Consider the following 16524-nt stretch of genomic DNA (forward strand, 5'->3'; position numbering starts at 1 on the left):
AAGAACTGCAATCAAACACAGTGACGCCTTTCTTAGGCTGATTTTACGACGAAAAATTCACATTTTAAATGATAAAATATTTTTTCCCCACACTTTATAACTGACATTTATTACAAGTATTACTCTTTAAAAATTTAACTACAACGTATTTTGGACGTTTTTACACAAGGACTTTATATTTTAAATAAACTTTATTGAGAAAACAAATGACAACAAAGACTTTATTAAGGTTTAAAATAGATAGAAAATATCATTTTCCTGTAGAAAATGCAAAGTTATTTTAGATTTATGCATACAAACATTTCAAATATGATTAAATAACTGAATAAATACATTAAATAAACACATTTATACATAACGAACATATAAATAAAAACCCCCAAAACATTGTTTGATTGTCAAGTCTTTTAATAACAACACAGAGACATATTTCATATCGTTTGCAGCTGTTAAATATTAAACCACTCGTCGTCAGCAGTACAAAAGTTTGTGTGCGATCTTTACCGTCAGCTAAAGGCTAATTTATTTACACGCCGACATGTAAAGGAAGCAGTGCAAATTGAATGTTAAAGTGTTTGTGTGTTAGTTAGTTTAGTTTTTTTTTTTTTTTTTTTATCACTGCTAGCGCACGCAGATCTTTAATTGAAAATAAATTACAACTCATTTGTTCGTTTGGCACATTTGATATGGATTAACAGTCCAGTTTAACCAGCTTCGAGACGAAGTAAAACCGAGCAAAAACGAAAATGTCGGTGTAACTCGAGCAGAACGTAACGTAACAAAGATTTTTTGGGACATTTTCTTTTTAAATAATCCTGCATTCATCGACATCAGAGTCCGGAGTCGCTGCGTAAATATTTATCGGGCAAAATTGGACATTTAGCTCTGTAACGTTTGACGTATTTACAAATACATGAGAGGCACAGGCTGAGGTTAAGATTAACCCCGCCCCCTGAGTGTAAACAGAACCACAGAAGCTGAATACATTCAGTGTTCACTGGCTTTTTTTATATTTATATATATATATATATGTATAAAAATAAAACTATTATCTATCTGTTAACGTGGACAACGACCACTGACAAAACTTGTTTTTCCTACATAGAAAAAGCAGAACCTGAGGACGACGCGAACGTCTTTGTGAGTCAGTTGTTGTGCATGTATGTGTGTGTGTGTGTGTGTGTGTGTGTGTGTGTGAGTCCACGTCACTTGTACAGACTGAGTTCAGGACTGTGGTACAGACACATGTAGGAGTCGCAGAGCAGGCGGCGAGCGGGCTCTCGCAACGAGGCGGCGTCCACTCGACTCAGCTCCTCCTCCGATAGCTTGAGGTAGCGTCCGACCTCGGGACACGCCATCACGCGGGGGATGTTGAAGCCGTTCTGTCCACCTGTAAAGAAGAAGGAAAAAAAAAAAGCGCAAAGTTACGGTTGATTTTGTGACTTAAATCTTGATTCCAGCTGCAGCAAACTCCATAGAGAAAATCAGTGAAGCAGAAGAACCTGAAACAGAAACAGAAGAACCTGAATCAGAAGAAACAGAAACAGAAGAACATGAAGCAGAAGAAGCAGAAGAACCTGAAGTAGAAACAGAAGAACCTGGATTAGAAGAAGAGCATAAACGGAAGAACCTGGAGCATAAACGGAAGAACCTGAAGCAGAAACAGAAGAATCTGAAGTAGAAGAACCTGAAGCAGAAGAAACAGAAAAAGAAGAACATGAAGCAGAAGAACCTGAAGCAGAAACAGAAGAACCTGGAGTAGAAGAAGAGCATAAACAGAAGAACCTGAAGCAGAAGAAGAGCATGAACAGAAGAACCTGAAGCAGAAGAAGAGCATGAACAGAAGAACCTGAAGTAGAAGAAGCAGAAACAGAAGAACCTGAAGTAGAAGAAGCAGAAGAACCTGAAGCAGAAGACGAGCATAAACAGAAGAACCTGAAGTAGAAGAAGCAGAAACAGAAGAACCTGAAGCAGAAGAAGAGCATAAACAGAATAACCTGAAGTAGAAGAACCAGAAACAGAAGATCCAGAAGAACCTGAAGAAGAAGAACCAGAACAGAAGAAGCAGAAACAGAAGAACCTGAAGCAGAAGAAGCAAAATACAGAAAACCTGAAGCAGAAACAGAAGAACATGAAGCAGAAGAAGCAGAAAAAGGAAGAATCCCTGGTTTTCTCCATGGTCCTTGGTGCAGGAGAGTGAGCGGTTTACAAAGTATCTTTAATCACCTTCTCTGTCCGCCATGCTGTCAAAAAAGAGCCAGTCAGTGTGGAGCGGCCCGTGTTTGATGAAGCTAACGTAGTGACTCGTCTCGATGCACGTCACCGCGAACAGCGACATCTGCTGGCGAGCGCAGTGCAGTGAGCCGGGCCACGGTCCACCGGGGACGCCGATGTTCACCGGACTGTGGGACGCTCGCTTCCTGTGACTGTGGACCTGGAATTCAGACGCCGTCGGTAAGTGAAGAAAGAAACGGCAAATACAGCATTTATTACTTATCTTAATATCGTCATTTAAAGCTGGAAATATAACAACTCTCATGATTGTCTGTGTTTCCATTGATTATGAAAGGAGGAAACATACTTTTACAATGTTGCGCATAGTTTTGTTTTGAGTTTTCAGAGACGTTAGAACCCGCAGAAGAACCAGGAACAGAAGAACCTAAAGCAGAAGAAGCAGAATCAGAAGAACCCGAAGCAGAAACACCTGAAGAGAAGAACCTGAAGCAGAAAAACCTGAAACAGAAGAACCTGAAGCAGAAGAACCTGAAGCAGAAGAACCTGAAGCAGAAGAACCTAAAGCAGAAGAACCTAAAGCAGAAGAACCTAAAGCAGAAGAAGCAGAATCAGAAAAAGCTGTAGCAGAAAAACCTGAAGCAGAAGAACCTGAAACAGAAGAACCTGAAGCAGAAAAACCTGAAACAGATGAACCTGAAACAGATGAACCTGAAGCAGAAAAACCTGAAACAGAAGAACCTGAAGCAGATACAGAAAAATATGAAGCAGAAAGAGAAGAACCTGAAACAGAAACACCGGAAACAGAAGAAGCAGAAACAGAAGAACCTGAAACAGAAGAACCTGAAGCAGAAAAACCTGAAACAGAAGAACCTGAAGCAGAAAATCCCGAAACAGAAGAATCTGAAGCAGAAAAACCTGAAGCAGAAACAGAAGAACCTGAAACAGAAAACCTGAACTAGAAGAACCCGAAGCAGAAGAACTTGAAGCAGATTCAGAAAAACATGAAGCAGAAACGGTAGAACCAGAAGCAGAAACAGAAGAACCAGAAGAAGCCCAATCAGAACATGAAGCAGAAGAAGAGCAGAAACAGAAGAACCTGAAGGAGAAACAGAAGAACCAGAAGAATCTGAAGCAGAAGAACATAAACAGAAGAACCTGAAGCATAAAGAGAAGAACCTGACGTTGTTTTGTTTGAAGACCACGTTTACCTGTGTGTTGCAGGTGGGACAGTATTGTTTGAGACGCCCAGGTGTGATGTCGACGTCTTCATAACACTGTAGACACTCCCACTCTGCTACAGCCTGACAGATACTACACTGTCTCAGAGCTACACACACACACACACACACACACACACACACACAGAGTAAACAACAACAAACAAACATCGATGACACTTCCAGTTCGTTGCTAGCTTTGTAGCTAGAAAACCGTGCTAAAACCAGGCTAACATTTGCTAGCATTCTCTGAAGATTCAGTGATTAACTCAGCTCTTCACTTGTACTGCGTGAGTAAAAACCGTGCTTACTGTCGTCCAGGAGGTCGGTGATGTCCAGACTAAGTGTGGGCAAGATGGCGTCAAACATCTTGAAGTCCTTCCCAAACCTGGGCATGAGCAGCGGGAGGCAGGAAGGAGCCTGCAGGTTTCCACCAAAACACAATTTTATCATTATTGTTATATTTTGGGACTCAATTTTTTTTTTACAAAATTTAGTGAGTGTTTACGTGGAAAATTTCCCGTTACCTCGGCAAACTTGAGGCCGGAGTGGAGGAACGACGTCTCCAGCAGCGCCTGAACGCTGGCCACTCTCATGCGACTGGGCGACGGCGAGGAGAGGGGGATGGGCGAGTCGATGGGGGAGTTTGGCGACGGCGAGGTGGGAGAGTGAGGGAGTGTGGGAGGGAAGAGCTGGTAGAGGTGACACTGCTGAGGCTGCTGAGTCATGGATCTGAGGAAACCAGACGGGGGAGGAGTTAGAACCACAGAGGAAGCTGGAACACTGATTAATAATGAGTCGTTATGATGCTCCCCAATTATGAAGAACCAGGTGCACAAGCAGACGCAGAAGAACCAGGCGCAGAAGAAGAAACAGAAGAACCAAACACAGAAGAACCAAACGCAGAAGAAGAAACAGAAGAACTAGACGCAGAAGAACCAGAAGCAGAAGAACCAAACACAGAAGAACCAGATGCAGAAGCAGTAACAGAAGAACTAGATGCAGAAGAAGAAACAGAAGAACCAAACGCAGAAGAAGAAACAGAAGAACCAGACGCAGAAGAACCAGATGCAGAAGAAGAAACAGAAGAACCAAACACAGAAGAAGAAACAGAAGAACTAGATGCAGAAGAAGAAACAGAAGAACCAAACGCAGAAGAAGAAACAGAAGAACCAGACGCAGAAGAACCAGATGCAGAAGAAGAAACAGAAGAACCAAACACAGAAGAACCAGATGCAGAAGAAGAAACAGAAGAACTAGATGCAGAAGAAGAAACAGAAGAACCAAACACAGAAGAACCAGATGCAGAAGCAGTAACAGAAGAACCAGACGCAGAAGAACCAGATGCAGAAGCAGAAACAGAAGAACCAGACGCAGAAGAACCAGATGCAGAAGCAGAAACAGAAGAACCAGATGCAGAAGATCCAGATGCAGAAGCAGAAACAGAAGAACCAGACGCAGAAGCAGAAACAGAAGAACCAGACGCAGAAACAGAAGAACCAGACACAGAAACAGAAGATCCAGATGCAGAAGCAGAAACAGAAGAACCTGACACAGAAGAACCTGACGCAGAAACAGAAGGACCAGACGCAGAAGCAGAAGCAGAAGAACCAGACGCAGAAGAACCAAACGCAGAAGAACCAAACGCAGACGCAGAAGAACCAGGCGCAGAAGCAGAAGAACCAAACGCAGACGCAGAAGAACCAGGCGCAGAAGCAGAAGCAGAAGAACCAGACGCAGAAGAACCAAACGCAGACGCAGAAGAACCAGACGCAGAAGCAGAAGCAGAAGAACCAGACGCAGAAGAACCAAACGCAGACGCAGAAGAACCAGACGCAGAAGCAGAAGCAGAAGAACCAGACGCAGAAGAACCAAACGCAGACGCAGAAGAACCAGGCGCAGAAGCAGAAGCAGAAGAACCAGACGCAGAAGAACCAAACGCAGACGCAGAAGAACCAGACGCAGAAGCAGAAGCAGAAGCAGAAGAATCAGACGCAGAAGAACCAAACGCAGACGCAGAAGAACCAGGCGCAGAAGCAGAAGCAGAAGAACCAGACGCAGAAGAACCAGGCGCAGAAGCAGAAGTCGTAGAACCAGACGCAGAAGAACCAGGCGCAGAAGCATAAACAGAAAAACCAGACACAGAAGAACCTGACACACAAGCAAACTGAAGAACTTGACACAGAAGAACCAGATGCAGAAGCAGAAGAACATGAAGCAGAAGAAGCAGAAACAGAAGAACCTGAAGCAGTGGATGTGAAAAACGCTGCATCATCTACACAAAAAAAAACAAAAAAAAACAGACAACGCTGTCATTGTGCGACGACTTCACCTGATCTTGAGGAGCGGCTCGACTCTGAGGAGCTGGAAAAGCCTGTTGAGGAATTCTTCAGGATCTGACGGAGAGAACAAGAACAGTGTGTCAACATTCCTCAGTGTAAACACACACACACACACACACACACACACACACACACACACACAGACACACACACACACACCCTTCTCCTGGTTGGTGAAGCCTCCGTCACTGTTCGCAGCCTCCAGCAGTCGTCTCAGAGCCATGGTCTTACTGGCACAGACGTAGCCGTACCTTTAAAAACACAACGGTCAAGTCTTATTTATCACAAACAATAAACACACAAACAAACAAAAACACACAAACACACACACACACGTGGACTGACCTTCGCAGAGGGTTGACGATCTCACAGCGCAGCAGGTCCTGAGCCTGACTGGACTCTGGGTCGGTGTCGGGTTCAGACGGCCAGAACAAGACCCAGTCTGCAGAACTGCAGCAGGAAAACAGACTGGACAGACAGACGAGAGATTATTTAATCTCTGTTTACACTGTCCACGCATTGAAACCAACATGTGTTGTTTATTTAAACAACAACAACACAATCCTCAGTATAATCTGTTTATAAATGAACTTAATCTGGTGATAAATGAACATAATCTTTTTATAAATGGGCTTAATCTGGTGATGAATGAATTTAATCTGTTTATAAACGAATTTAATCTTCTTATAAATGGGCTTAATCTGGTGATAAATGAATTTAATCTGCTTGTAAATGAATTTCATCTGTTGATAAATTAATTTAATCTGGTGATAAATGAACGTAATCTGTTTATAAATAAACTTAATCTGGTGATAAATGAACTTAATCTGGTGATAAATGAACTTAATCTGGTGATAAATGAACTTAATCTGGTGATAAATTAACTATATCTGGTGATAAATGAATGTAATCTGGTGATAAATTATCTTAATCTTTTTATAAATGAACTTAATCTGGTGATAAATGAACATAATCTGCTTGTAAATGAATTTCATCTGGTGATAAATGAATTTAATCTGGTGATAAATGAATTTAACCTGGTGATAAATTAATTTAATCTGGTGATAAATGAACGTAATCTGTTTATAAATAAACTTAACCTGGTGATAAATTAACTTAATCTGGTGATAAATTATCTTAATCTTTTTATAAATGAACTTAATCTGGTGATAAATGAACATAATCTGTTTATAAATGAACTTAATCTACTTATAAATGAATTTAATCTGGTGATAAATGAACATAATCTACTTATAAATGAATTTAATCTGGTGATAAATGAACATAATCTATTTATAACTTAACTAAATCTTCTTATAAATGGGCTTAATCTGGTGATAAATTAACCTAATCTACTTATAAATGAATTTAATCTGGTGATAAATGAACATAATCTATTTATAACTTAACTAAATCTTCTTATAAATGGGCTTAATCTGGTGATAAATTAACCTAATCTACTTATAAATGAATTTCATCTGGTGATAAATGAACTTAACCTTAAAAATCGCAGTTTTTCAGTAGGTAGTGAGAGTTTACAGAGTCTCCAAGTGTTTTAATTGACACTTCAGACACTTGGTACAGTCTGAAATGAGTTTAAGAAACTCCATCATCGTCCAAACTGCACAGAGTCCAGTTCCAGATGTTTCTTTTTACCTGAAGAGCGTGGCGTCCAGGTAGCAGGAGTTCAGATGACCCTGGATGCCTCTCTTCCAGCCGGCGTACAGATCTCTGGCCTCCTCCCCCTCCACGGGAGGCGTGTGCTCCTCCACGCGCTCGCTGCCCCACTCTGCGAACGCTGGACGGACACGGAAGGAAAATAAAAACCCGTTACGTTACACGGAACACGAGGAGCGACCGCAGTGTGGGAGAGTTAGCGATGCTAGCTCGTGTTTTGACGGGAGACGTTACACACTGGCGCTTTAATCGTAATCCTAAAAAAAGACATTTTTTTTTTTTACCTATAGAGTTGCAGCGCTCCACTTGATTGACGGGCGTTTCGGGGGCGGGGAACCTGGAGTCACGCCTACAGTTCCTGAGCTTGACAAACAGCCCTTTGTTCGGCGGGCAACGGAAGTGGCGTTCGCCGAGGTAACTGCCGTCTGTTCCTGCAGACAGCTCCTGATCCTACACACACACACACACATACATTAGTACTGTATATATATATATACACACGTATATATACACACAAATATATATATATATATATACATACACACACATATATACACATATTTATACATATACATATGCATATATAGACATATATATACATACATATATATATATATATATATATATATATATATGTATATATATATGTATATATATATATGTATATATATATATATATGTATATATATATGTATATATATATATGTATATATATATATGTATATATATATATATGTATATATATATATGTATATATATACATATGTATATATATACAAACACATATTTATACATATACATATGCATATATACACATATATATACACATATACATATATATATATATATACACATATATATACATACATATATACATACACACACATGTACACATATTTATAAATATATATACATATATACACATATATATGTATATATATACATACACACATATATATATACAAACACACATACACATGCATATATACACATATACATATGCATATTTATACACATATATACATATACACATATATACACACAAATATATACGTATATATATATATATATATACACATATTTATACATATACATATGCATATATAGACCTATATATACATGTATATATATATACATATATATACAAACACACATATACACATATTAATACATATACATATGCATATATACACATATATATACACATATATACATATACATATATATACATATATACACATATATACGTATATATATACATACATATACATACACATATATATATACAAACACATACACATATGCATATATATACACATATACATATGCATATATATACACATATACATATGCATATATATACACATATACATATGCATATATATATATATACACACATATATACATATACATATACATATATATATGTATATATATGCATATAAACACATATACATATATAGTATTTCAACACAGTCGGTAGAGAAACTGTTAAAACATTGGCTGGTGTGGGTTTTTGTTACCTATGAGACGACGTTTAGTTCATGAAATGAAGCTTCAAATGAGCCACATTTTTTTTTAAAAAGTCACTTTTGTTGACAGAACATGTCAATATACATATATATATATATATATATATATATACATATACATATATATATATATATATATATATACATATACATATATATATATATATATATATATATACACATATACATATATATATATATATATATATATATTAATATACACTACAGTGTATATTTCTACATAATTATCAAGACACAAATCAACGTTACCAGCTCGATTCCTGCGACGTGCTCAGAAACCCCGTTGATGCGTCCGATCCAGCAGATGACGCCGTATATGGGCGGGTCGTTGACCTCCACCAGGGAGCCCACCTCCAGCTCGCTCTCCGGCGCCGCCTCGCCATTGGACTCGCCCACGTGGTCCGGCGACAGCAGCGGGGGGGCGGAGCCGTGAAAGCCGTTGGTGTGTTGCAGCGGCTCCACCGCGGCGGCGAGGGCGGCGGCGAGGGCGGCGGCGTGCGGCGTCGGACTGCGAGGTTTGGGAGGCGGCGGGAGAGGCTTCTGGAAGAGTTTGGGCGGAGGCAGCGGAGGAGGTTTCAGCGGCGGCAGTCTGGGCGGCAACAGGGCGACTTTGGGGGCGGACGTGACGGGAGACGGAGGGCTCGGTTTGGCGTAGGGGGGCGGAGCCTGCTTCAGCGCGGGTTTAGACGTTTGTTGAGGACTGTGACGGTGGGATTTTAGCTCTGGGGGAGGAAAAAAATATGAAAAATTAAGACTTATTACTTGCGAGTTCACCGATTGGCTGATTTAAATGTGTTTTTTTCTCCTTTTACATACAAACAATTTCCGTTTTCAGGATATTGTAAGTCCAAATAAAATGTTGCGGTTGCATGTAATCCAGATTAATATGTTAATATTATATCTATTATGATGCTGTGTAGTAACAATTCTAATTTTTTTTGGTTACAAAATGAAACTTATTTTTAACAAAAAGCCAGAATTTTGAAAAAGAATCAGAAATCTGAATTTAATCTCAGAATTCTAGTTTTATTTTGTTTAAAAAAAATAAAAAAATAAAATAAATAAAAATAATGATAATAATGAAAATAAGTATTATTTTGAAAATTGATTTGTGAATTTGAACGATTTTTGGTTTACGACCAAAATTTCAATTCCTCAAAACAAAATAATTGACAGATTTATTGTATAAATGAAGTATTTGAAATTTGAAAATTTACAACAAAATTGCAACATTAGGGAAAGATACTTTGTGTCCTCGATGTTTAGGGAAAACACCGAGGTCTTTTAAGTTTTGTTTTTCTGACATAACTGGCAACCCGTGGTTGCTCGGCAGCTGAGACTCTACTGACTGCAATGATCGGTAGACGGCGGTAGGTGGCGCCGCATGGCGCCAAAACATGATTTCAAAAACATAAACATGATTTGCAGTCTGCAAAATATTTTTTTTTAATGCAAATATTTTGTCTGTACTGTTGTTGTTGGTGAGTTCAATTTGTTATATGAACATTATTCCTGAGTCTCTGTGACATATTAGGAGGATTTTATGGCCAGTTGCTTTAGATTTATTACATAATGCGTCTTTAAAAATGGGTTTATAAACGTTTGTAAAACAGATTTTTTTATAGTATGAAAAGTACCGGCGAGGATAACACCGCCAACGCAGTCACCTGACGACCTAGCGCATGCTCCGAGCGTGAGGTCATGTGGTGCAGATAGTTGTCGTACCTGCGGTAACCTTGGTGATTGGCAGTAATAGACCATAAAGGGCGGATGGAATGTGGCAAAGCCTCTCTGTTCTGTAATGGCCGTCCCAGCTCCCAACAGGAGCGTCCTGAACACACACACACCAGGGACAAACAACACAAAACAACAACAACATCAGTCACCATGACTCAGACAGCAACACTTTGACCAATGAAGTCCAAATAAAAGTGGTAAAAGTTGCATTTCAGGGACTTTAAAAGGCTTAAAGTACATGGATTAACTGCATAAAATATGCTTCCCCCCCCCCAAAAAAAATAGACCCCCACCCACCCGAAGAAAAATTAGTATAGAGAAGAAAAAAATCGCAATGTATCAACGCACTTATAGTATCACAATTTATCGCAATATTACGTACCATCATCATTGTATTGTGATATGTATCGAATCACCAGTTTTTGAAAAAGTTCTGTGTACGATATGTAATATCGTATCGTGACTTAAATATCGTGATAAAATCGTATCGTGACTTCAATATCGTGATAAAATTGTATCTTGACTTAAATATCGCGATAATATCGTATCGTGACTTAAATCGTGATATCGTATCGTGACTTGAATCGCGATAATATCGTATTGTGACTTAAATCGCGATGATATTGTATAATGACGTAAATATCTTGACAGCATCGAATAGTGACTTAAATACCGCAATAATATTGTATCGTGACTTAAATACCGTGTCAATATCTTATCGTGACTTAAATATCGTGATATCGCATCACGATTTGAATATCGCGATAATATCGCTTTGTGACTTAAATATCGTGGTAATATCGTATCGTGACTTAAATGTTGTGATAATATCGCATCGTGACTTAAATATCTTGACAATATCGTATCGTGACTTAAATCGCGATAATATCGTATCTGGACTTAAATGTCCCGATTATATCGTATTGTGACTTAAATATCGCGATAATATCGTATCGTGACTTAAATCGCGATAATATCGCATTGTGATTTGAATATCACGACAATATCGCTTTGTGACTTAAATATCGCATTAATATTGCATCGTGAGTTAAATATCATGATAATATGACTTCGGAAAATGTGTTTTCCGAAACCTTGAAATGTTTTGTCGACAAACGTAAAATAATTATGTTTTAATTATTTCTTTGTAAAGTAATGAAAATAACCTATTTTAACTACTAAAAAAACCCCACTCAAACAGATTAATCGTAACAGTTGGCGATTCATTTAGTCATTGTTAAACGTAAACGTAACTTAGCATTGTGGCGACATGATACGATACGTTTAGCTTTGATCAAAGAATCCGAACACTGACCAGCAGAATGCCGACGTACATCCCTGACGACGGGCGTCCGGGCAGCGGACCGCAGAACCGCACCTCCCCGCCGCCGACGTTGTCCTCCATGGGGAAAGACACGCGCTGGCCGACAGCGAACGGCACCGGCGGCGACGTCGCTTGTCGGTTTTGCGCGCCGACGGGCGCCGACTCCGCCGTTCGAGCGACAACGCCGGAGGCCTGAACCTGAGAAGAACCGCCGAGCCCCTGCTGGTTGAAGCTGGTATGGCGTCTGGTCTGCTGTTGTTGCTGTTGTTGCTGTTGATGGTGATTCGGGCGGCTGTTGTTGCCGTGTTGCCCGTTGCTCGGGTGGTTACCGCCGCTGCGGCGGTGGTGGTCGCGCTCGCGGGGTCGCTCGTGCGCGTCGGGGTCGCCTCGGCCGGACCAGTGTCGGGCCCTGATGTCGCTGACGGGGAGGAAGAGGGCGCAAGCGTCCGGACAGGTGAAGAAACGCTGGCCTTTGAAGGAACCGTTGCTCACACCTTTTCCTGCTGCTGAACCCTGGAGAAAATAAACAAAACAACGGATTTAAAGTACATTTTGTTGTTCACGGTATCTGTAAATGTTTAGACCTCAAAAAGGACGAATTAAGATCATTACTGGGGAAAAAAAGGAAGCGTCACGTAGCGCGGTACGACGACTGGTAGCGGCTAACGTCTCTATCGGCAGTTTAGTTCCTTGAATGCTAGCCAAGCGCTTATGCTAATCGGACTTGAGAGTTCAGTGTTTGAGCCGCGGTAAACTGTAAACTGTCTACGTTCTATGTTTTGAATGTAACATCTTTAAAAGTTGACATTTAGGAGGGTTTATTGTCAAAAAACGGAATATACCATCCATAAATATGTCGGTATAATCTTGGTTTTCGTAGCCGTAGAATCAGAGCTGCAACAAACAAATATTTTGATTGCAAAGTCATTCATTAATAAGTTATTTCTTCCTTAAAATGTCAGAAAAACAAGGATATTCCCCTTTAAAGAAGCTAAAAACCACAGCTTTTTACAAAAAACAATCACGTGTCCAACCAAATATTGAAATAGTCAACGATAAATCAATAATTGCTGCAGAACAAGTCTTTTCTATGTGCTTTAAACAAACAAAGACGATGACGGCGTCTTCCTCGCGCTGCAATCTGCAGTCTCGCCATTAGATGTCACTAACTCTTACTCACTGGACCTCAACATATAATCATTTCAATGCAAAATTCTAACGCTCTAATCTGCTGCCAGTTTACCTTGAGCTGAACTCCGAAACAAACGCCGCTGCCCCCTCTGGTCAGCGGCCCGATGTATTTAAGCTCCGCCTCCGCTAGCTCGTCCTTTTGGCCGACCTGGACCCACAGCGGCGCGTCGAGGGGCAAAGTCATCATGTGACGCAGCTTCTCAGGATCGGCTGTATAAAATATAAATATATATATATATAAATAAAAATCTTACCACAGAGAGAAACGTGTTTAATACATTTTTGTAACATTTTATTTTATGTTTTTTGAAACGTTTAGTAGCAATTGAGACACTTTTGTTACCAAGCTATACGTGATATACTATGTTTACGCTTTTGTGGATTTTTACCAATGAATGTGTCGAATTAAATAAATTAAAACTACCACTGTGTTTTCCCTGTTAACTTGAATATCGCGATAATATGGCATCGTGACTTAAATGTCGTGATAATATCGCACTGTGACTTAAATATCACGATAATATCGTATCGTGACTTAAATATCACGATAATATTGTATTGTGACTCAAATATCGTGATATTATCGCATCGTGACTTGAATATCGCGATAATATCGCATCGTGACTTGAATATCGCGATAATATCGCAGCGTGACTTAAGTATTCTGATATGGTATCGTGACTTAAATTTTGTGATATCATTATGTGACTTAAATTCCGTGATATCATTCTGTGACTTAAAAATCGTCATTATATCGTATCGTGACTTAAATATCGCGATATCGTATCGTGACTTAAACATTGCGATATCGTACCGTGAATTAAATATCGCAATATCGCATTGTGACTTAAATATCGCGATATCGCATGGTGACTTAAATATCACAATTTCGTATCGTGACTCAAATATCGCGATATCGCATTGTGACTTAAATATCACAATATCGCATCGTGACTTAAATATCGCAATATAGCATCGTGACTTAAATATCGCAATATCGCATTGTGACTTAAATATCGTGATATCGCATCGTTACTTAAATATCACAATTTCACATCGTGACTTAAATATCGCGATAATATTGTATTTTGATTTAAATATCGCAAATACGCGAATACACTTTTAAGATGGTTACTATAGCGATAACGAGACTATATTGATCATTAACACCTGGATTAACGTAGTACTAATTCTCCTACAGCTGGGTCCGATGATACTAGTGCGGCAACTAACGGTTATTTTCATTACCGATCAGAAAATATTGAAAATTAACGCTCTCAAATGTCTTGTGGATGTACTGTGCGCTAGCTAAACGTCGCACTACTCACCCAGGTGCTTGAGACGAGCCTCCGGGTCAGTGATGGGCTCCAGCAGGCCCGTGAGGTCACTCGGGACGTCCAGCAGGAACTTCCTGTCTATTTTCACCATGACGTTATTGTCCAACACCTGCAGAGAAACCAAAGGCAGAGGAGATTGTGAAGTGTGTCAGCACAGACGGCTAAAATAAAACATGCCCTCACACCATGACTCGGCAGAATAAAAATAAAAATACATATAATATATAAATATTATTTTTTTGTCATTCATGCAAAAGACTGAACACAAAATACAAAATCCAGACCACGAGGACATGTAGCTTTGGTGATTCTGCGTAAGAAATACAGCATAATGTGACATAATGGGTTAGCAAACCTAGCAATAGCGCTATCATTAAACACGGTTATTGGTCTTGTGTTGTTGTAGTAGTTCATGCGTAACGTCATTCCCAACGCAAAATACAAAGACCAGACCATGTGGACATGTAGCTTTGGCTGTTTTTATGCACAAAATATAGAGTAATGTGACTGGGTTAGCTCGCTAGTTAGCAAAACTTGCTATAACACTGAAATTAACCACTGTAAAAAATAATCATTAATTGCAGCCGTAATGTGGTGGGTTGTAATATATCTTTTTTGTTTTTATAAATTCTACATTTCACCAACATGAATTTTACACTAAAAGCAAAAAAAGTTGAGTGTATTTAATGACGATTTCTGGCATAAATTAAGCTTTTTTTCAATAAAAATGCCAGAATAGTTAAATATGCATGATAACATTTCCCATAGTCGTTCTAATTTAACTTCCTCATGTCACATGTTTAGTATAATTCAACTTAGAACCCGTCTTAAGTACTAGTCCCGAGGCTCTACTTCATTCAAATTGAAAAATATATCAGTGGATAGAACCATTGTTTGTTTTTTCTTACTTTATATTCGTAATTTAGCCTATTTTGTATTATAGAAATAAAGTTATATTCTATTCTACCATACAAAATAGGCTAAATTACAAATACACATTTTAAAAAGTTATGTATTAAACCTCTAGTATATTGATTTTAAATTAAATAAATACACTTATATACACTATTACTAAATTACAGGGTTAAATGTTATTATGTGTGTGTGTGTGTGTGTAAAATATATATTAAAAAATATATATATATTATAAAAGTAATAAAATGTCCACGTGTGATTGTATGAAGATGTAAAGTATAAATAAATGATTACCTTGACCCATAGCCATTCCCCTCTGCTCCTGCTCGCATCCTGCTCCTGGCACAGAAACCCCCGCTGCAGCCGAATGGTACCTTCCAGCTGGTCGTGGACCTTGAGGTCGGTCGAGATCATGAACATTTTGAAGGGGCGTCGCTTCCTCGCTTGTTCGTGTTGCGCTGCGGACATCGTTTACTACGTATTTTCTTCTTCTCTTAACAGTCTTTAATTGTTCGTTGGAGTCAAACCGCCATTCCTGTAAAAAAACAACAACATCAAAGAGCTGGAATCAAAACTTTAAACTCACAGAAACGATTAATAAAAAAAAATGGCCGAAGTGTTTCGCGTTCACCTCAAGTGAAGTGACGGTACCGCCAGGTAACAACACTGATGTAACGCTGACTTTTTTAAACTTTCTGACGTCCGCGTTACGTCGGCGAAGAGCGACCGAAACGACGCAAAGTTCCCCGCAAACACAAACACGAGTCACCGGAGTGTTTCGCGGAAACAGCGGAGGCGTTCATCGGACTCACTCACCGACTCCGAGCGTCAACATTTCCCCTCATTTGATGAGCAGCAGCTCCGCTTCGACAACACAACACACCGCTGTCTGCCCGTGAAGCAGGAAGCAGCTTGACTGACAGCCGCGGCAGCCAATGGCAGGCGAGGGAAGTTCCGCGAGGCAGCGGCCCTCAGCCAATCAGAGGCGTTCGCGGG

The 16524-nt window shown here is 39.5% G+C and overlaps 1 protein-coding gene across 1 annotated transcript; it reads right to left on the reverse strand.

Moving 5' to 3' along the window:
• Positions 1 to 1072: 1072 nt before the first annotated feature.
• Positions 1073 to 16442, reverse strand: cyld3 (cylindromatosis (turban tumor syndrome) 3). Its single transcript, XM_083907493.1, has 17 exons — positions 16345 to 16442; positions 15823 to 16063; positions 14605 to 14722; positions 13329 to 13486; positions 12077 to 12598; positions 10750 to 10855; positions 9274 to 9746; positions 7756 to 7921; positions 7451 to 7592; positions 6140 to 6262; positions 5954 to 6045; positions 5785 to 5848; positions 3980 to 4184; positions 3764 to 3872; positions 3444 to 3562; positions 2227 to 2434; positions 1073 to 1390 (listed from the first exon to the last, which is right to left on the reverse strand). The coding sequence occupies exons 2-17, from the start codon at positions 15994 to 15996 to the stop codon at positions 1206 to 1208; spliced, it is 2964 nt and encodes a 987-aa protein (XP_083763619.1). The 5' UTR covers positions 15997 to 16063; positions 16345 to 16442; the 3' UTR covers positions 1073 to 1205.
• Positions 16443 to 16524: the final 82 nt, after the last annotated feature.

Source organism: Microchirus variegatus (genome assembly GCF_963457635.1).
Source record: "Microchirus variegatus genome assembly, chromosome: 2".
NCBI lineage: Eukaryota > Metazoa > Chordata > Actinopteri > Pleuronectiformes > Soleidae > Microchirus > Microchirus variegatus.

What these genes read in the sequence shown, in the direction of transcription:
- cyld3 (XM_083907493.1), bottom strand. Translation starts at nt 15,996, where the DNA reads ATGTCCGCAGCGCAACACGAACAAGCGAGGAAGCGACGCCCCTTCAAA. An exon ending in GTTTCGGAGTTCAGCTCAAG is followed by an intron (nt 12,599 to 13,328) that starts GTAAACTGGCAG and finishes TATTTTCTCCAG; the next exon opens with GGTTCAGCAGCAGGAAAAGG. An exon ending in TGTACGTCGGCATTCTGCTG is followed by an intron (nt 10,856 to 12,076) that starts GTCAGTGTTCGG and finishes GTGTGTGTTCAG; the next exon opens with GACGCTCCTGTTGGGAGCTG.